Source organism: Sceloporus undulatus, chromosome 1 (genome assembly GCF_019175285.1).
Source record: "Sceloporus undulatus isolate JIND9_A2432 ecotype Alabama chromosome 1, SceUnd_v1.1, whole genome shotgun sequence".
Taxonomy (NCBI): Eukaryota; Metazoa; Chordata; class Lepidosauria; order Squamata; family Phrynosomatidae; genus Sceloporus; species Sceloporus undulatus.
In genome coordinates, this window is record NC_056522.1 from 248,776,822 (window position 1) to 248,797,758 (window position 20,937).

Genomic DNA, 20,937 nt, shown 5'->3' on the forward strand with positions numbered 1-20,937 from the left:
CATCTATTTTGCATTTTGTAATAGTTTTCTCTTATTTATACACATACTGTGTGTTTTAATCTTTTAGACCAAGTTTTTTCCCACTGTTCTAAAGGTAAGTCTCCTTTAAATCCTGGACCCATTTAATCATGGAAGGTTTCACATATTCCTCGTGCATTTCTATTTTAACAAAAAACTTATAAAATAACGAGATTTTTTTAAATTTCCTTTTCATCAAAAATGATTTTATCAAAATCTAAGACATCTGCTTCAACTCCCATCAGTTTATTATCATAGTTAAACCTTTCTTTGAGTTGTCTATATAGGAACCAATTTAACACAGTTCCTTCCACCATCATTTCTTCTTGTGATTTTAATTTTAGAGTATTGGTGTATACCACAAACATTTCAACCCCCTCCTATGGCTATGACAGATATTTTAATAGACACTACCTATGATTTGGAGTAGCATATCAATAGTTTCTCTCCCTTTCCTGCCAATGGCATACATTCTACGAAAAATAATTAAACTTAATATATATAATACATATGAACTTTCAAACAATAAAATATAGCAAACAACAAGTTAAAATAATCATTAGATAACAATCATGTAATGTCTAGGAATGCTTCCCTGAACAGTATTGTCTTTAACTCAGTTTTAAGGCTGGTTAAAGGGTACAGAAAACATTACTGATTCTGTATGGTGTGGTATAGGAGGAGGTCATTTTGGGAGGTGACACCATGAATTAACACATGGGGTGATGCCAACCCTAGTGATGCCACTAGCTAAAGTGTGTGTGTAAATCCCTTCAGCTCACTAAATCAGTTCCCAATAACAAAGTGCCTTCAGTCAATGTATCTCTCTTTCTCTCTCAATTTCTTGCTCAGGTTATGCCAGCATACTGTATGCCATGCTTGTTCTGTGAGTGCTGGACCAAAGGAACGCTGCTGCCTGCTCTGCCACCAGAAGAGAAATACCCAGGGAACCTGACACCCCAGACCTCATCAGGCCAGCAAAGACTACACCTGAGATCTCATCAAGCCATGAGGGCCAGTTTCTATATAACAATGGATGGATGCAACTTCCTTCGGGGCATCACTGCAGACCTTTATGAAGAGCACCAGCTACCAAGGCAGAATGATAAGAAGGAATCCTTTAAAAATCATAATGAAATAAAGCATGACCCTGAATAAGAAGGAGCTTTGAGTGGTACTATGGCACCTCTGTTATGTTCCAAATCCAATAACACCTTTTGTTAAAAGTTTGGTTTTAGCCAACATTTCTATGAGGCATGCAAGTGAACTTACAGAACCAGCCCGGCTTCTTCATTTAACCCTACAACTGCATACTTCCTCAGATTTATGATATCAGGAAAATCGTGCATTGATATAACAAGCAGTTGGGCAGGGAGATAATGTATTTTCTACCCAGTGTATGGTGTGTGTGGTGGAGTAGGGGAGTAATCGACCATTGTCAGGGTTTGAAAATGTTATGTTTGCAGGCTATATCCCCCCAAATTCCCCAGTTAGCATAGCTACTGGTCATGCTGTCTTGTGGATTCTAGGAATTGCATGTCCCTCCCCCCAAAAAAATAACTTTCCCAAGATTTTCCTAACTTTTTACTCATGTTTAGTTGGTGGGAATAGTCAAGAAGGCAAGTGCATGGAATGTTCACATGAGCATTGCTTCCTCCTCAACCAAAACCAAATTCTTCCAATTGGGAATTTGAACAAAATGTGAAAGGTAGTGATTTCATGAGAATAATTGGTGCAGTTTGACACCGCTTTAACTGCCATGGTTCAATGCCATGGAATTCTGGAATATGTAATTTTGTGAGATACTTTGCCTTCTTGGTCAGAGAGCTCTGGTGCCACAACTGACTACAAATCCCAGGATTCCATAGTATGCAGCTGTGGGTCATATAGTTTTATTGTGTGTGAAAAGCTTTGATCTGAAGGAAAAGCGGTATATAAATAAAAGATGATGATGATGATGATGATGATTATGATGATTATGATGATTATTATATTCGCTAGGGTTAGGGGAACAAGACCCCCATGAATATGGCAAAAACGCAAATAACAAAAACACTGTTTTTACCTAAGAGGACACCTCTCTAGGAATCTCTAGGTCCTCCAGTGCAACTCTGTGGTCAATGCCCAACATACACTGACCATAGAATGGCACTGGAGTAGCTATAAATGGTCTTTCAGTGCAACTTTTAATTAAAGTTGACCACAGAGTTCCACTGGAGGACCTAGACAGTCCTAGAGAGAACATATTAATCAAATCCGTGAATAATCAAATCCGCAAATATCAAAGCCACAAATATGGAGGGATGACTGTATTTTGGGATGAAGCTTGGAGACAAGGATAATTTGGGGAGGATGAGAGCCCTCCTTCCCAAAAGCTGTTATGCCATTAATTCTGAATTTTATTGTACCTTTATTCTGAAGGAAACAAGGATTCATAATTGCATCACCTGGTTGCTATTAAAGAAATGATTATTTATGGTGTGGGTATTTAAGAAATGCAGTTTAATGCAAATCAGTTTAATGAAAATCAGTTTAATGAAAATCATTTTGTTTTGTTATGCTGTTTCTTTTTTACACAATAGAACATAATATGTTTGTCTGTTCTTCACATTACCAAAGGAATGAGCGGTTATTATTTTTCAGGTGCTGCAAAAATGATTATACTAAAATGTAATGTTCTGGATTTTATTCTTTAGTGAAGAAGATAGTAGGGAGGAGAATATTAATGTACATTTATAGTATACATATTTATAGTATTGATTTGTAGTTGCCTTTAAAGGGCCTTTAAAGCATTTTGAGAGGAATTTTCCAAATTTTGTCACATTTACTCATCCTAAGGTGTCCACCTCCAAAAGAAAGTATGGAGGGTGAGCAACAAAATTTTTTGTTTTTTTTTAAATAAAAAAAAACAACAACTTTCTAGCATTAACAGCAAGCAACCTTTTGAACTATGTAAAGAATTATGGAATGGATTGTTCTTTGAAAGTAATTCTCTAAGCACTGGGGAATTGAAAAGGCATTTGGCTTCCTTCCTTGTGTTCGTTGGCTTACTGATCATGAAGGAAAACTAATATAAACCAATCTTAGAAACCAACAGAGTCAGCTCAGCAGATTCACCATAATCAGAAAGGTGCCAGTTTCACCTGCATGCAGATTCTGCTATTGGGCCGATGATGATGATGATGATGATGATGATGATGATGATGATGATGATGATGGTGGTGGTGGTGGTGGTGATGATGATGATGATGATGATGATGATGATGATGATGATGATACAAGTAGTGGCATTATACACGATGGCTTGCCAGCAAAGTGAATGGAGATCAGCCAGTACCTCATCAAATAGCCTGAAACCATATTAAACAGTATGTGGACAGTAACTAATGTGTTAAGCCATTGAAAGCTACTGTTGTTTTAGTTGCCTTAGTGAGAATATGGTCTCCAAACAATCAGACATGCTAATAAAAGAGTACTGCTTATGAGAGTCAGGGATACTAGTTCAAATAATGAGGGATTTCAACTCAGTGGCATTCAAATAAATGTGGCTCCTTTTGTGAATATGTTACTGCCAGTGGGGGTGAGATGTGGAATGCAACCACTGAGCCATAGGCCCTGGGAAGATTGCTTCATGGGTCCTCAGGGTGCCCGGGTGATGCTGTCTTACACACAGACACACTTAGCTAATCCACCAGGCGTCTGTCTCAACTGTCATTCCTCAGATATTGGATCTTTGTCCCATCCCTCATTCCGTGAATGGAGATTGTGATATCAGTCCTCACTGACCATTCTGCTGCCAGTGAAAGGCCCTGAAAGGACAATGGCTGCCTTCTCCCTGGGCAGTGGGGCAGAAAAGCAGAGGCAGAGCCAAAGATGGCATCAGATGTGTGCCACCCGGCGCCAATAGTCAAGTTTCCCATTGTCACTTTTCATACCATCCTTTACATTCCCTGGGCAACACTCAGGAGATCAAAACAGTTACTTTTTTTACTCTACAATTAGCCTGTGTTGGCTGGAGGATTCTGGGAGCAACAGTGCAGAAAAGTAATGTTTCTAAGCTCTGTCAAAAACTTTTAGATTAGAGGTGTTTCAAAGACTGCCTGTTTCATGTGCCATTTGAAAGAGGCAAACATGCAGACTTGATTCATCGAAATTAGTTTATGTTACAGTGGTACCTCGGGATACGAAATACCCAGGTTACGAATTTTTCGGGATACGAAAAAATCCCATAGGGATTTATTGTTTCCGGTTACGAAAGTTTTTTCGGGTTACGAAAAAACTCCGGCGCTATTTTAAATGGAGCCGCGGCAGAGCCGCGGCTTTTTCCCCATTAGCGCCTATGGCATTTCGGGTTACGAAGGCTTTTCGGGTTACGAAAGCGGCCGCGGAACGAATGCAGTGGTCTGTGTGTCACCAACTGCACTGTAGAAGTTAAAGAAAATGATGGCACAAATTCTGGCAGTAGTGAAGTTTTCGATCCCACAAAGGGATCTGATTATCTGCTCCCAGTTGATATCAATGAGATCTAAAAGTGCTTGAGTTTGTCTGGTTTGGATTCGAGTGAAATTTCTCTCATTTTTGTGTGGAACGTCAAAGTTTAAGAGCATCCATTTCCATTGTGCAGCCAAGGGAATGATGGTAAGACTTTGGCAGGGGTGGAGAAAGTGCAACCTGAAGCTCAAAGTAGCCCACCACCCAAGCCACTGAGACCCCCATCTTCCTCCATCCCCCTTTTTACTTTAAAAACAACTTTCTCCAAAATAAATAAAAACAAACAAACAAACAAAACAATCCACCCAAGGGGGAAAAAACATTTATTTATTTTAACATGCCCAAACTATGTGGAAAAAAGTGACATTGCTCACTTCCTGGAACTTCCTGGAAAAGCATTTTCAATTCACACACACCTCTGCAGCCAGTTGGGGAAATGAAAGCAGATGTATAGTCAGTCTGGCCAATAAGTATTCAGATTTCATAATGTTATAGACAATTGAACCATCATAGATCTTTTCTGGGTCTTTGCTCATCACTGGCTCTGAAAACCTAGAAAGGTATGCCTTTTTAAAAAAAAAAAATACTGTTTTCCAACAATCTTACTGTTCTACTATAAAGGCCCTACGCTTCCTCTCCCATTCAGCAAAGAGAAAGAAGACTAACCTTTAAATGGAACAAGAAAAACATGTCCTTTGCAAATGTTGTTTTGTTTTGCTGCAATGTATCCTGGACTTTTTAAACAACAACAACTTTAGGCAGAAATAAAATGTTTCTGTTTGCATTGGGAATTGTCTCTGGACATTCCATGAAAAAGGCAACATCATATGGATGGTTTTTTTTTTTGTAGTGTGTGTGTGTGTACAAAAAAACCAACTAAGAGGAACATTTCCTCTGTTCGCCCTTCCCCAAGTGGCTTTCAGAACAGTAATTTAAACATAGGTCCTGCTCTCAGGCTTCCATCTAAAATAGAGCTTCTTGACTATCTGATGTGGGGGACTGCCAATTTTTTTCTCTCCTGTGCCAAGGACTGCTACTTTGTGACCACTGGCTGCAGTTGTTTCTTTCTTTCCTGGAAACTATGTAGACCAGCAGCTGATGGCTCCAGGGACCACATGGTTCTAAAAGACCCAACACAAAAGGGAAAAGGAGATAGAGAGGGGAAGATGAGGGAGGAATTCAGGCACCAGCTCTTCAAGTTATAGATGTTGTGATTACCACCTGTGATAGAGAAAGTGGAAACAGCCTGATGGAATGGATTCTGCTAGATAGAAAAGGAGAAAAGATACCGGTGGAATAGATCTTCTTCCCTTCTTTGCTACTGCCTGGCTGAATAGCTGTTGCTAGGATGATAACACACCCAAATAGAACCTGGAGTGGGTATTCTAAATTTATGTATTATTTTTTTTAGATTGATACATTTCCCATAACTCAAAATAGTATCAAGAACAGCAGTCTTTTCTGCTCTTGTCCCTTTATTAGTAGCTTAAATCTACAACAGGGTTTTGATAACTTGAAGAGAACTGCCTTAACCTTTAAGGGTTAACATCTACAGATTAAGCAGCTGTAAAACAGGGATGGGTGTGAATACAGGGGTACGGACTTGTGACCCTCCATGTTGTCCTGTTGGATTCATGCTCCTATCAACTATAGTTGATGGGAACTGGAGTCCAAGGACATCTGGATGGGAAAAGGCTTCTTATTTTTGTAAACACATTTGAGGGAGGAGGAGATAGGATTGATAATAAAAATTGGCAATCCTGGTTCAGACAGATTGCCTCAAAGCAGTTGATGTGAGACAGAGGGATTGTGTTAATACATCCTTTATCCTGTTCTTCTTGGTCTGCCAGTATGGTTAAGCAATCAGGTGCAACAGTAAGCAAGCAAGTGACCTCTTAGCCAACCTTTGTTGGTTCCCTCTGCCAGTTTCCTGACCCTGTTGCAGAAGATCATTTCACTCAGGTCTCTTAAGCAAGAGGCTTCCTTGCAGCAACTGCAGGGCAAACACAGAGTCTCTGGACCAAAAAAAGAAGGAGAAGGAAGAGTGTGTGCACACATATGTGTGTGATTATAACTTCATTTTTTAAAAAAAGATTTATTTATTCTATTATATAAATTTTAGGCAATTTAATTTGCCTGCCTTTAGATGTGAATTAAGCAACAGCTTTTCAGGGAAGGCGACACAGTCTCTTTAGGCCTGAACAAACAGGCCAAAATAAAGCTGCTTCGGGTCACTTTGGAGGTATGCTATTTAAATACTGCATGCATCCCAAGGACTGGAATGCAGCTTTTGCACAGCTTCTGGCCTCTTGTAAAGCTGATAATGGATTTCCCAGAGAACAGGCCTATCTGTCTTGAGAGACCTGTTCCCTTAAACTACCAGTGCATTTTCATATGCAAAATGGGCAGTTCCAAAAGAACATTTGTACAGTTCAAAATTCAGGTAGTGCAAAAGTGGGTATTGTTTTTATGTAAATTAACTGAAAAATCAGTTGATAACAATAAGAAAAGTGAAATGTACCAGTGTGATGTAGTGATATACACACAGAAGTGAATTACTTCTATATCCCGTTCATCTTTGCCTTAAACTCTGTTTTTAAATGGGCATCTCAATTTTTACTGCAATGCTAGAAATGTGTGGACTGAAAGAAAATTTCATTAGGAGGAGACTCATATTTAGAAGGGGTAATGCCCTCAATTTGCTCTTCCCTGTAGCTACATTCTTCCTCCTCCTCTTGCTAGTGCTGCCACTTCTCTTCCATTTCCTCCTTTCATGCCGATAACCACAGCCTCATCTGCAGATATTAACAGAGGAAAAATGTTCTCTGCATGCTATAAGAAAAGAAATCACCTGCTTGTCCCTGCAGCTCTCAGGGTGCTGCTAAAAGCATGGGAGGAAAATGTCATTTTTTTTCCTGATCACTGGACAACTTTAGCCTTATGGGCATGTGGCCCATGGAACACACCTTCATTTGCCTAGATCAGTGATGGAGAACGTTTAGAGACCGAATGCCCAAACTGCAACCCAAAACCTACTTATTTATCACGAAGTGCCACATCCCTCTGGATTTCTAGTGACAAACTCTAGTGAACTCTGTGTTGGGATGATGATGTGTGTGCCCACAGAGAGGGATCTGAGTGCCGCCTGTGGCACGCGTGCCATAGGTTCGCCACCACTGGCCTAGATTGTTGAATGTGGAAACTTGGGAGCCCTTCTAACTAGCCCTGTTCCAGGGTTTCTGTTATGAACTGTGCATCATTATTGTCCTATTATGTTATCTCTTAACTGTACTCTGAGACTGATGTCAGAAATGTACAGTAGGGTGGGCGGATGTTTGGGCTTTTGCAAAGCCAGTTGGGTAACAATTGTTTTGTCATCCTCAAAATGACGTGTGCCAGCAGTCTCGTGAGAACTGGACTCTTCTTGTGTACAGAACTTTTGGAAATTCCTTTACAACACTAGATTGCAGCTAGATGAAAGTCTGAGAACATCATCACTGTAAAGTGGTCACAAAAACTTCTTCTTTTCTTCAGGTTGTCAAACAGAAAATAAAAGTATTCTCTAAACAGGAGTGGGGAACCTGCACCTTCTAGATGTTTTTGGACACCATTTCTCACTAACCAGATTGGCTATTGGTTGGGGATTATGGGATGTGTAGTCCACCATAATCTGAAAGACTTTCCCATCACCAAATTCAACATGCTTCATAATGTAAAAATAAAGAGCCACTGTGGATCTGAAATCTGAGGACTGGCAAAATGCCATATGGGACTGTTGTGCACAGATGACTATTTTGTGATTGGAAAAATGATATTCATTACATAATTTGGCTAGAACTGGCCCTCCATGGGCTTTTGGGAGCTCAGCTCATGATAGCTAGAACCAGGAGAGCAATAAGACAAAGCATTCAGCAAGCAACCTGAAACATCTATTCTGAGTAAGCATGTGTAAGTGTGTGCCTGCATTGCACAGTTACTGCAGTGCAATGCTACTTGATTTCATAGAATCATAGAGTTGGAAGAGACCGCAAGGGCCATTCAGTCCAACCCCCTATCCTTCCTATGAAACTCTGTTTTTGTTGTTGTTGTTGTTTTTACTTTGGAGAGGTTACAATTCTCCCCTGAATTACATCTATAGAGGAGGTTTCACGAAGAATTTTAATTTCTTCCTCAAACTACAAATCCCAGATTTCTATAGGATGAAGCCATGTCCATTAGTGATATCAAACCACAGTGACTAAGGAGATTATCGCACTGCGTTCTGAGAACGTTCCATATCATCACGTGATGAAAACGTTCCTGGAACGGATATTACCGCATTAGAAATCAAAACATGATCAGAACGGGATCAGAACGGCAGTTTACCGCACTGCGATTCCTTTTTCTTGAAACCGTTCTCAGAACGGTTTGCTGTATTAAGTTTTGTGGGCTGTCTTCTGATGACGTCGCCACTCAGTGGTTGGACGGCTCGGGAGAGGCGCTGCCCCCAGGAAAGAGGGAAAAGGGAGGCTTGGGCCATGGAGCTCGCCTCTCCTGAGTCCCTCGGCTTAATGTCTCTCTCTCCCCTCTTTCCCCATAGGAAAGAATCCAAAAACGGAGTTTAAAATCTCTCTCAGATGCAGACCCAAAGGGCTCTCCTCTGCTCCTTTTAAACTCAGTTTTTGGATTGATTTCTATGGGGAAGGGAGGTGGGGGATTTCAGTAAGCCTAGGGACTCTGGCCGGGAGAGTGCTTCTCAGCCTCACTGAGAAGTCTTCCCTCCGAAGATTCTCTTGGGAGGGAAGGAAGGCAAGCCCCTATAAAACGCTGGGGCTTCATATGCTGGCATATGTTTGAAGAAAATAGGATAAAACCTATGTAACTTGATGGGCCAAGGGCAGAGTCCCCTCCTTGGCAGCCTGGGCATTAAGGGAGCTCCACGGAGGTCCCTTCAAGCGGAGGGAAAGGGAGGGGACAGCTTGACACCCTTTTGCTCCTGTGTGTGTGCATGTAATGTGTGCCTTCAGGTTGTGAGCTTCCCTCCCCGCTTTAACTCTTGTCTGGCTCTTTGCTATGGAATTCTGGGAGTTTTTTGCTTGCTTTTGTGTGGTGCTCCAAACAGAGGAGCTTTTGTGGGTTCCCTCCTGGAGGGAAGGAGGAGAAGGTCCTGGGCATCCCTGCCTCCTGCATTGTGACAGCACAGGAGCCCCACTGGACATGACACTAGAGACCCCCGGAGAAGCAGCCAGACCCTCTCCCTCTTGCTCTCTGCTCTGGTCTCTTCTTTCCCTCTCTTTCCCTGCTTTCCTCTTCTCTTCCTTGTCCCACCTTTCCTCCCTTTTTCCTCCCTTCCCTCCCTCCTTCTTTCCCCCCTCACACACACACACCTTCCCTCACTGCAGTCGCTCGCCTGCCTGCCTCCCTCCCTGCCTGTCATTCTTTCAGCCAATCAGAAGACAGAGGAATGAGGGAACGGATTTGAGAACGGATAAGAATACCGCACACACTTCTCTTGGAACGTTTTCATCACGTTTCAGCTCTCTGGGAACACATTCAGAACACATTCAAATCCGTTCCCTCCTGGAACACATTTGGAACACATTTAAGCGTTCTGAGAACCCGATTGGAACACATACGTGCGGTATTCTCAAATGCGTTCCGTTCTCATCACGTGATCAGAACGTTCTCAGAACGCAGTGCGATAATCTTCTTAGTGATTTAACTACACTCCTGGATTGTCCTGTAGATTACTCTTGGTGCTTGAGACATTGTACCAATGTGTAGTTAACCATTTTGTGCACCTGGAAAATAAAATCTGCAGTAGGAAATAGGTTTTGGTGCAGTTGGCAATATGGGCTTTAAATAAGAACAAGGTGATTTTTGTGGGTTTTCCAGGCTATGTGGGCATGTTCTAGAAGAGTTTATTCCTGATGTTTCATCAGTATCTGTGGCTAGCAAAACATCAGGAATAAACTCTTCTAGACCATGGCCACATAGCCCAGAATACCCACAAAAATATATGGATGCTGGCCATGAAAGCCTTCAACTTCACACGGTGAATTCTTAAAAGAAATAGCTAAGAAAAAGATAAAATAGCATCAGACTGAAATGACTATTGTTCCTATTGGTTTTCCCAAATTTGCACCAATAGTATATTATTGGGACCACCTACCTATATGACTGCTCCATTTCTGACCATTGACAATACATGCATGAAAATATGTCAAGATGCTTTGGATCCAACTGTGTGGCTCCAAACTTTGCAACTATACCCCATCCTGCTTTTGCACCATGGCTGCAGGGTACATTGATATCTAGGAAGTTCCACTTTTCCTCATTCAGTTTTGTTGTTACTCTCATCATTACAAGAATGTTGTTAATTCCGTTTGGTCCCCACCACACTGACAGAGCGAAACATTGCTGCCAGGACAGTTGCGATATTGAAAGTCACGTGGTGCCAGTATTTCCTCCTCTTCCCCTTCTTCCCCCTCCACCTTACTAATCCAAAGCAGGCTGATTCCTGTTATCTTTCTTTCTTTCTTTCTTTCTTTCTTTTTACATCACAGTAGCAGAGCTCCAGAATTGCATGAAAACATTAAAATAAAAACAAATTAAAACAAAATAAGGAGCCCAAAAGCATGCTAGGTAGGGCAGAGAGGCAGGATTAAAGGGGAGTCAGGAAGAGACCATAATGGCTACAGCAACTCCAGTTGAGTGACTGTGAAGACATGTAATAATGTCTAAGACATCACAGTGTTATAACCATAGCCTGACAGCATCTTTAACAACATTGTTGTCCATTCTTCCTGGATGGTAACTTGTGTGACCAAAACTTTGAGAAAGCTATTTTAAAATCTTTAGAAAGTCTTTGGTATCTACTAGGATTTGGTTCCAGGCCCCCCCGTGGATATCAAAATTTATGGATGCTCAAGTCCCATTAAATACTGGCATAATAAAATGGTGTTCCGAATACAAAATGGAAAAATCCAGGTTTGCTTTTTGGAATTTATATTTTAAAAATATTTTCAAGATGTGGATGATTGAATCTGTGGATAAAGAATCCATGGATATGAAGAGCTGACTGTATTCTGCAATTGCTGTCATATAAACACTTATGCAGCTGTGGAAAAATCCCAGGATCTCAACGGATTTCACAGTTTTGACAGATTATTGACAACTCTTGTCCACAGCGAGAAGGGAGGCTTATTACCGGTAATTAATTCATTTAAATATTTCCCCTTTCTCCCAGTAAGGAACCCAAAGCAGCTTATAATAACAGTTAAACAACATAAGCAGCTCCTTTAAAGTTCACACTACATTCCAGGTCAGAGAAAACACTCCATGGACATTGGAGCCACTACCTGGCACTGATGGTAGATCTCTGGTTTCCAGTAGAGTAGCAAGAGCTTGTGGTTGTTGAAATGAAAAACCTTGGAGTAATGAGAAATGGATTTTAGTGCAAAGGTACTGATAGTTAATTAATGGAACTAAGAACAGATTCCTAGGGCCCTTTCACATGGCTCACCTATAGCACCATGATTCTGCTTTAACAGCCATTGCAACACCTTGTGAAATCCTAGGATTTGCAGTTGAGGGAGAGGCATTTCAAATTCTCCAGAGAGCAATAGCGTTACTTAGCTACAATGCCAGGATTCTCTAGCATATTACCCTGGAAGTTAAAGCAGGGTCATAGTGCTATAGTTGTGTAGTGTGAAAGGGCCCCTAATCTGTGGTTGGTGAATCTTGGGGTCCTAGTAAAAATTAAAGCAGACCCAACAAGCCTGAAGTCTGCCCACCTCTGCATTGTAAGAGCCAACCATTTACTAGCATTCATCTGGTCTTCTTAGCATCCCTGATATTATTTGTGTTAAAAAGCAGTGTTTCAAATGTTCATTTTCAGATGGTGGTGCTTCTCAGGCTGTCTGGACTACAGCTTGGGAGACACCAGACAAGTAGCAGACGTACTTTTCACAACTCTACAGACAGCGTTGATGCTTTATCTGCTATATCATCATTGCCAAGGAGAGTTCTGCTTTTTTCAGGGATATGAGCAAAAATGTTGAAGAAGCAGTACCAGAAGATTTTCCTTAAAGGTGTACTAGGCTGAGATAAGTATAGAATGAGGGCAGTAAAAATAAGTGGAGTGTTGCCCTCAGTTTTCCTGCCTAATTTGAGTATCAGCAAAAATACCAACCCTGAACAAGTAATAGTGCTTTTATTATTATTTGTGAGTTATCTGTCGGAACGCACAGAACATTTTAATTCTAGTTAAATCACTTCCCATCTCTTTCAACCCTTACCACTGTCTTCAGTTTGATTAATTGATGTATGGATTCATGAAGGTCATCCTGGTCTTCCAGTTTAATTTTTTAACTGTTTCAGGTTCACTTCTAGTAGCCTAGTTAAAAGCTAACTTTTTCCTAACCATCATCGCTACCATTTTCAAAAGGACACATATAAGAAAAATATTGCTGGTTTATATTTGAAGGAGGAAGGATATTACCAGAAGACTACACTCACTGTAAAAAAGAACCAAAGTACAATTAATTTGGGGGAGATGGGCATCATATATATTCAGTTCCACCATTAAATGAGGAATGGTATTGACTGCCTCCTCACTAACAGCATGATATACTTCTTGATGATGGTGGTGATGATTATATTTATTTATAGGCAAATCTTTTTCATAGGATAGGACTCAAAATGGCTTACGAAAATTCAAACAGATGGAGCTTATGTCATTCCAAAATATATTTAAACTATCAATAGAATTAAAAGCATGACCATTAAAAATAAAAACAACAAATATAGCCAATACAACACTTTATTTATTTATTTATTTATTTATGGTATTTATACCTTGTCCTTCAGCCCTAATGGCTATCAGAGCGGCTTACAATTATTATTTTTAATTAGACAGTTCCCCCAACTGATCAAAGACCTGCTGAAACAATTAAGATCTTCACCTGCCTACAGAAGGATAGAAGGGAGGGGTCTAGGCTGGTGTAGTCTCTCCATGAAGGCAGTTCCAGAGTAGCTCCACCACAGATATGTCATAAAATTATCTTCAGTGACCACTACTAGATGCACCATCAAAGGGGAAAGATATATGAATCTGAAGAGAAGTAACTTCTCCCCCAAACAGTGAGATAACTAAAGCCCTTTTCCAAATTGATTTCCACTAAAAATAAATAGCTTGCTGTGTTCTTAATGATTTTGTGGCCTTGTGTTAAAGAACCCTTAAAATCCATTGTCCCTTGTTTCTCTTGGTGTCTCTAAAGCTCAAAATCTATCATTGAGTTTTCTGGGACTGAGAGTGTGTGACTTTCCCAATGTCACACAGAGGGTTTCCATTGCTGAGTGGGGAATCAAACCCTGGTCTCCAGGGTCATAGCTGAATGCTCAAACCACCTTAGCATGCTGGCTCTCTTTCCATACTTGCATGGAAATGGACAGCTGGTGAACTGGAGGAATTCTTAATCCCTTCTCTAATGGTGTCAAGCAGGCTAGTAACTTTTGTGGACTTGTTTACAAGACTGAGCTTAAGTCTAAACTACTGTGGTGGCACCATTCCTCAAAAGAGGTACTCAAAAGTAGCCATCATCTGTGAACATGATGGTTGAACATTTGTTGCCAAAATGGGTTTGAAAGATTTAAAAACTGGGTATATAATATTCAGACCAGTACAGTGACTTGTCCTGTGAGCTCCAAGAAGAGGATATTGCTTTGCTGAAATGCAGACTTTACAAAAATAACTCATGCAAGCCCAGCTGTTCCAATGGCTTGGGGAAGCAAAGAGAACTGCACTTTGTGAACATACAAATTGTAAAATTTGCCAAACAAATCAGTCATGGGGCAAAACAATACACAGTATGTGTTCCACATACAATATATATGTACTGGAAGTGTGGAATGGTTGCCTAGGCAATGTGCTTCCATCTCTTGCCCTGCAATTGCTAAGTAGCAGTGCCAAAATGTGCATGAGCCAATCCCACCCTACTCAAAAATGCAAAACAGAAAAATGTAGAAGTCCATTTAGAAGCTTTGCTCAGAAATTGAGGCAATGTCTCCATTCACCTGTTCACAGGTAATGATCATATGCTGCAGCTCATTTGCAACTGAGTCAAGGGGGGATTCAACCATCACTACTAGAAACTGTCAAGAAACCAAGAAGGGTGACTAAAGGTGTCCCACATCTTCCACAGTAGATAGCATACTCCAAGATTTGGTCAGCACTCACAAAACTCTTTCAGCACACTCGTATATAATGACTATGGGGCGGTCCTCTCACCCAAAGACCTTCAAACTTCCTTTGCAAACATCACATCTGAAATGTCTTCAGTTTCAGAACAATGCACTGACCATTGGAACTTCTTAACACGACATATTAAAGAACAGCTGCCTAGTTTTGCTGATCAAAACTTAAGGTTCTTCAATATATCAATGACACAAAACGGAGAAATAGAACTGTCAGGAAATCAAATGCATTTCCTTGGAACTAAAAGCAACTAATTAAAACATGCAAACAAAGAGAAATGAGTAGTTAATTTTGGGGGGGGAATTTGCTGTTATGTTGTATAATCAATAGGCCCCATTCTGAAAGCAACCTGGAGAAGCAGCATAAAAGGAAATAGCCCTCATTTTAGATCAGGAATGGGGAATATGTTGCCCTCCAAATATTGTTGCCCTAAAATTCTTATCATCCATAGATGCCATAGTCAATGGTGAAGGATGATGGAAATCACAGACCAACAATATCTGGAAGGCTGAATGTTTCCTTACCTTCTTTTATATCAAGTAAGGCAAGTCCTATCCTCATCTGGCCTGGAGAAGTTCCCAATAGGATACATAGGAGGTCCAGAAGTCTCTTCTTCCCAACACTATCCTCCCACAGCCCCCACCCCATGCAAGGAGGTTGCTCCATATGTCACTTGCTAGTTGTGAGTGTGACTGGTGTATAGGAGATTCTTAACTGAGAAATGCCTAATATACAAACCAAGCTAGCTTCTCAGTCTACCAGCAGGAGTTTTCCTTCCATTGGTGCTTTAGAGATCTAGCTTAATTTTGCACTTTATCTCACTGGGGAGGATGTGAAGCAACCATAGCAATAAATACCACTGACTGGTGGCTGAAGATAACAATGAGACTGCAAAGTTAACCCCAGAGGTGGGAATGGTGCAGTCCTCCAGATGTTGTTCACCATACCTCCCAACATTTCTCACCATCACCTCTGTGAACTAGGGCCACTGAGCATCACATTTTAACAACATATGGAGGGCTACATAGGTCTCACCCCTTGCTTACAGGGATATCTCCCATCCCAGTTGTTCCTGTCCTGTGGATGAGTGGAAAGCACCCAGCAGAACCATCCTGAATAAATAAATTAACAGAATGCAATACACTGGAAAAATATGTATTGCATCCAGGAGATATTTGTTTTTCCTAAAGTAGAAACTATTCCTTGTACCAAATAAATGATTTATCATAAACACAGCTCCACAGGCAAGGTTACAATAAAATCAGATTTTCAGTATGTAATATGCAAATGATAGATATATTAAGAAAATATAGGAGAGAGAGAATTATTGCATTTACTATTTCTCTCTCTCTCTCTCTCTCTCAAATTAGTCAAGATCCAGTGAAAACTATAGTTACTTCTACCCAGAATTCTATAACAGTAGTCTACTTTATCCAAGACATATACAGAGGAAATTGAGTTCCTCTAGGTTCTATCCACAAGGTACTACGTTGGCAGTCTTGTACATTAAAATAAATAGTCTCTGGTTACTTTGCCATATTGTTTTTGGAGGTATAGTACTGCATTTGACACAAATCCCATGAAATCATTTTGATGGGGAAACTCTTCTATGTAGACAAAAATCACAATGGATTTTATGACAAGCAGGAGACATTTTTACTAACATTAATTACTAATGCCATGTCAATGCTAAGAGGATTTCCCATTGCAGTTTCCAAAACATTCTAGAGCTTTCATCTCAGGCTTGATATTTATTGAGACTTTGACTTGAACAGCAGCTGGACAATATCTTCAGCTGCCCTGACTTCCCTCCTGTCTTCAGAGCATAGGCATTATAAGGTTGTTGAGGTGTTGCCAGAGGTAGATGAGAAGGAAGAGCCCTTCCGATACCTAATCAGGATTTCTTTACTGATGAGGCCTCGTGCAACCAGGATCTTGAGGTTTCGGAACTTCTGACCTATAAAGGCAGATTGATGGGGTTCATACAGCTGTGAGAAAATCCCAGGATCTCTGTGCTGAAGGGCAGCATCAATGTCACTAACGACGCCCACAGGCTCTCACCATCACTCCTGTCCTCAGCAGGGTGTCAGCAATAGGGAGATATGTAGGGCAGGCCAACAGAAGAGGAAGACCAGCACAACAGCTAGGAGGAACTTTCATGGCTTTCTTTTCTGGCTGTTCTTGGTCTGGAAGAGTCTGTGCACGGCAACTCATAGCAAAGAGCATGATGACCAAAGGCACAAGGAAACCAAAGGTTTGTGGCAGGATTCTCAGGACCCTCTCCATTTAGTTGTTTCATTTCCTCCTCCTCCAATATTCTCATAACAAACCTTTCAGAAGAATTAGGTGCTGGTAAAACAGTACGAAAGATAATTATAGGAGGGAAAGCAGCAAGGAGAACACCCAGATGCCAACACAGACAAATTTGAGACCCAGTGCCGCTTCTCAGTAACTTGACGAGTAGCATAAAACTATTGCCAAGTAGCGGTCAATGCTGATGAAGGCCACAGGAGAGGATACCACTGTAGAAATTGATTTCCTTCAGGGCTGAGATGATTTTACACATGGCAGTGCCAAAGATCCATTCATGAGCACGGAAGATGGCCCAGATGGGCAAGGTGAGAGCAAACAGGAGATCGGCAATGGCTAGTATTCAGAAGGTACACATCTGTTACAGGCCCTTTCCTTTGATAAGGTGACCACCAGAACCACCAAGGAGTTTCCTATCAGGCTGACTAAGCATACAGGCAATAGAGGAATGCCACAAAGTAGCTGATCACAAATGATGCTCTACCAGCTCTGCAGGGTTCTGGTACACTGCAGGGTTGGCTGTGTAGTCATAAGTGTAATTATACATTAAAGATGTCACCAGATCCCCTTCAAGGTCAACCCTTCAGCCATCCTCAATGTATTGGGCCTGGGTAGAGTGACAAACAAAACAGACAGTCAATGACAAATTAATTAAAATTATAGGATAGTTTAGATATAAATCAGGCTGATCACCACTTTGCACTGTCAGTGCAGAAGTGGAGGATCATAAACCTCATATCCAACCTCCTTCCTTGTTTCCTAGAAACTGCCAAGCTCACATTTTTAAGTCCTTCGATCAGTTTGCTGTTGTTACTCGCCAATAGAAGGCACAGTGATGTGGCTAGTATATTGATACCCATGTGCATAATTTAAAATACTCCCTTCTCTGTTCACCAGTCTTTTTCTGGGACTGGTGGAGCTGCTGTCCAGGTGGCAAAGGGAGACAACTGTCTTTACAGCCCAGCCAACAAGCTGCCAGACCCGAAGTAAGCCATTCCCACCAATAGCTTGCTGGTGTGGGTGGGATGTTCCTGCTGCCCACTGCCTTTTCCAGGTCTGGCAGAGCTCTTCGGTGAGCTGAAGGAAGAGGAGACTCTCTATACACACCCAACCAGTAGAGCTGTCAGGCCTGAAACGCAGTCCAGTTCCACCAACACACTGAGCGACACCACATTGGAGGTGTCACCTGCTGTGTGGTCTGAACCCCCCCCCACCACCTTCCTAGTGATTGCCCCTGGGAAGGCCCTCTTAGCACCAAAGAGCCACATGGAGATCCTCTTTCCTGTACATCTCCCAAACTCTATTCCCTTTACCAGAGCAGAGATTAATTGTAAAGTCGAAGGCTTTCATGGCCGCATCTATAGTTTTTTTGTGGGTCTTTCGGGCTATGCACCATGTTGAGCAGAGTTTCTTTCTGACGTTCGCCAGCATTGTGGCTGGCATCTTCAGAGAATGCTTTGCCTGGAAAAATTGGATGTATATTACTGTGTGACCTGGAATGCAGGAGTTGATTTGCATGTGTATTGTTCTGTGTTGGGTGGCTGGCCTCAGGCTGGGAGGCTAATGCAAAAGGGGATTAATGTCGGCTAATTGGTGATCAGGGGCTTTCCCAGCAGATAAATGATCACCAATTAGCAGACACTAATCCTCTTTTGCATTAGCCTCCCAGGCTGAGGCCAGCCATCAACACAGAACAATACACATGCAAAACCACTCTGCATTCCCAGGCCTATATATACACCCAATTTTTCCAGGCAAAGCATTCTCTGAAGATGCCAGCCACAGATGCTGGCGAAACGTCGAAAGAAACTCTGCTAGAACATGGCCACATAGCCCGAAAAGCCCCAAAAAACTAGAGATTTAATTGTCCCAGGTGTTCAACTGAATTATACCCTCCACCCCACCCAAATGTGGGTACCCTCAACTAATTGATTTTTGACATCCTATACGGTATGGATCCACCTCCTCCTTAGATGGCAAAATACCTCCAGGGATTTCATTTAAGGAAAGAAAAATACATTCAATAACAAGGGTCCTGGGTGTTACAAACAATATACATGTGCAAATGCAAGGAATTGCTTCCTTGGATAGTATCTTTCACTTCGAAAATAACTCATCTCACATCAAAGGGGTTTTGCAAAACACCAAAAATGTGGCAGGAGGAATTTCCTTTTCATCTACCAAATGTTTCAGTTATTCATACCTTTGGAGTTCAGTCTTCAGATCTTCCAGCTGTAGGATGGCAATGCCTTCCTTTGTCACTTCTGTCCTTGCCTTTCCATTCTCTGCCCTGTCACTCTCTCTCTCTCTCTCTCTGCAAAAGAGAGAGTGGTAAGAAAGAGGAAAGCCTTTAATTACCAAAAAGAAAAGAAGAGCGAAGCCACTTTCTCTGAAATCCAGTCACTTCCTCCTTTCTATTTCCTTTTTGGTAAGCTGATTTCTGTTATCTTAACCCTTTGCTTGATTCTTAACCTGGCTATCCAGTTAAAAGGTGAGATCATTGACCTGCTTCATGTTTAATTACAAATAAAATCATAAAAGGATCAAACATTTTAAATGTGTTAAAAGAAAATCTATCTTTATTTTAGCCTTACAAAGAATGAGCATTTTTAAAAACATGTTTTTGAATCCTGCTGATGAGAACAATGTGTCATTGTTCAGTCATGACTGCAACATAAAACTCAGAATAACAGGGTGATCATCTAATTCATTTCCCAACAATTCAAAGACCATTGCCAAAAATAGTGGGTCCTTACATTCAGATGATAGTGTTCAGTGTGGAAAAAAACCTGCCAGAGTGTCCGACAATTTCAGCAGAGAGAACTGCTCCATGACTCTGATACATGAGCTCTGCAGTGCAATCCCATTTCTGCTGTGGAATAGATTGCATTAATGATCTGGAGAGGGGGCCCCCAGAACATGCACACTGATGGTTTTTAGCTTGACTACTTTTGGTTGTGGTAGTCATGACACCAATCCAGGGAACATGGGATTGGGATTTATTGAGCCTTGTCAGTAAAACAAATGTGCACCTTCTATGGACAGGTAGACAGCTTTTTAAGAAGAAATTTATCAACATTCCATGTTTTGCCAAGAATAGAAATCCCTGACATGTACCGCCTACAAAATCCTGGTTTTCAGATAAATGCCTTCACCATTCACATCTCATAACTACCATATACACAACAACCTCAAGCTGATCAAAGCTACAGGCTGGCATCTGGAAACAATAGGCAATCAGAGGAAGAGAAGGCGCCATTTCCATTGGACTCTGTGAAACAATATGTCTGTGAGTACTTTTATAGAAAGATGGATAGATGTGTAAAGATGAGTAGGCTGCTTTCCCCAAGCCAAGCAATTCACCTCCATACCAGGAAGGAAAAGAGCGTAGGCGCAATAACACTCGTACTTACCCGGTTATAGCAGTTTGATGCCACTTCAACTGTCCTGGTTCCATTCTAGAAATTGGTGTGCTTTAGTGAGGTCTTTAGGAGTATCTGCTAGAAGCAACTTCCAGTGTTGCGTTTAAAGAGAGTGAATGGACTAGCACTCTCTGGCAGAGAGAATTTTAAATATCTCCCCAAATTACATTCCCAAGATTCTCCGTAGGAGGGACTCATGTCAGTTAATAAGTAGTATAAAAACACTAGACTTTGCAATGAAGATATTGTCTATCACTCTTAAAATAAGTCTATGGTTGTCTGCTGTACATGAAAGACTGCCTGTACAGAGAGCAGGCTGTCTTTGAGGGACCAGAGACGGGAGTAGGAGTAGTCAAGGAGGCCAATAGGGTTATATATCTCAGGTTGATGGAGTCAAGGCCATAACCAAGATTCTTAGAGTCTGCCATGTAAAAGGTGAGCCACACACTGCAGCCACTC

General features: G+C 41.3%; 1 protein-coding gene and 1 pseudogene across 1 annotated transcript in view; one reads left to right on the plus strand and one right to left on the minus strand.

Moving 5' to 3' along the window:
• RUFY4 (RUN and FYVE domain containing 4) overlaps positions 1 to 1,182 on the plus strand; it is a 35,852-nt gene extending 34,670 nt beyond the window's left edge. The window contains exons 13-14 of the mRNA XM_042446892.1: positions 68 to 94; positions 871 to 1,182. Coding sequence (XP_042302826.1) covers positions 68 to 94; positions 871 to 1,176 — 333 coding nt within the window. The 3' untranslated portion in view covers positions 1,177 to 1,182. The remainder of the gene's footprint in view (positions 1 to 67; positions 95 to 870) is intronic.
• Positions 1,183 to 15,379: 14,197 nt separating this feature from the next.
• Positions 15,380 to 18,406, minus strand: LOC121926068 (annotated as a pseudogene).
• Between the last annotated feature and the right edge of the window lie 2,531 nt (positions 18,407 to 20,937).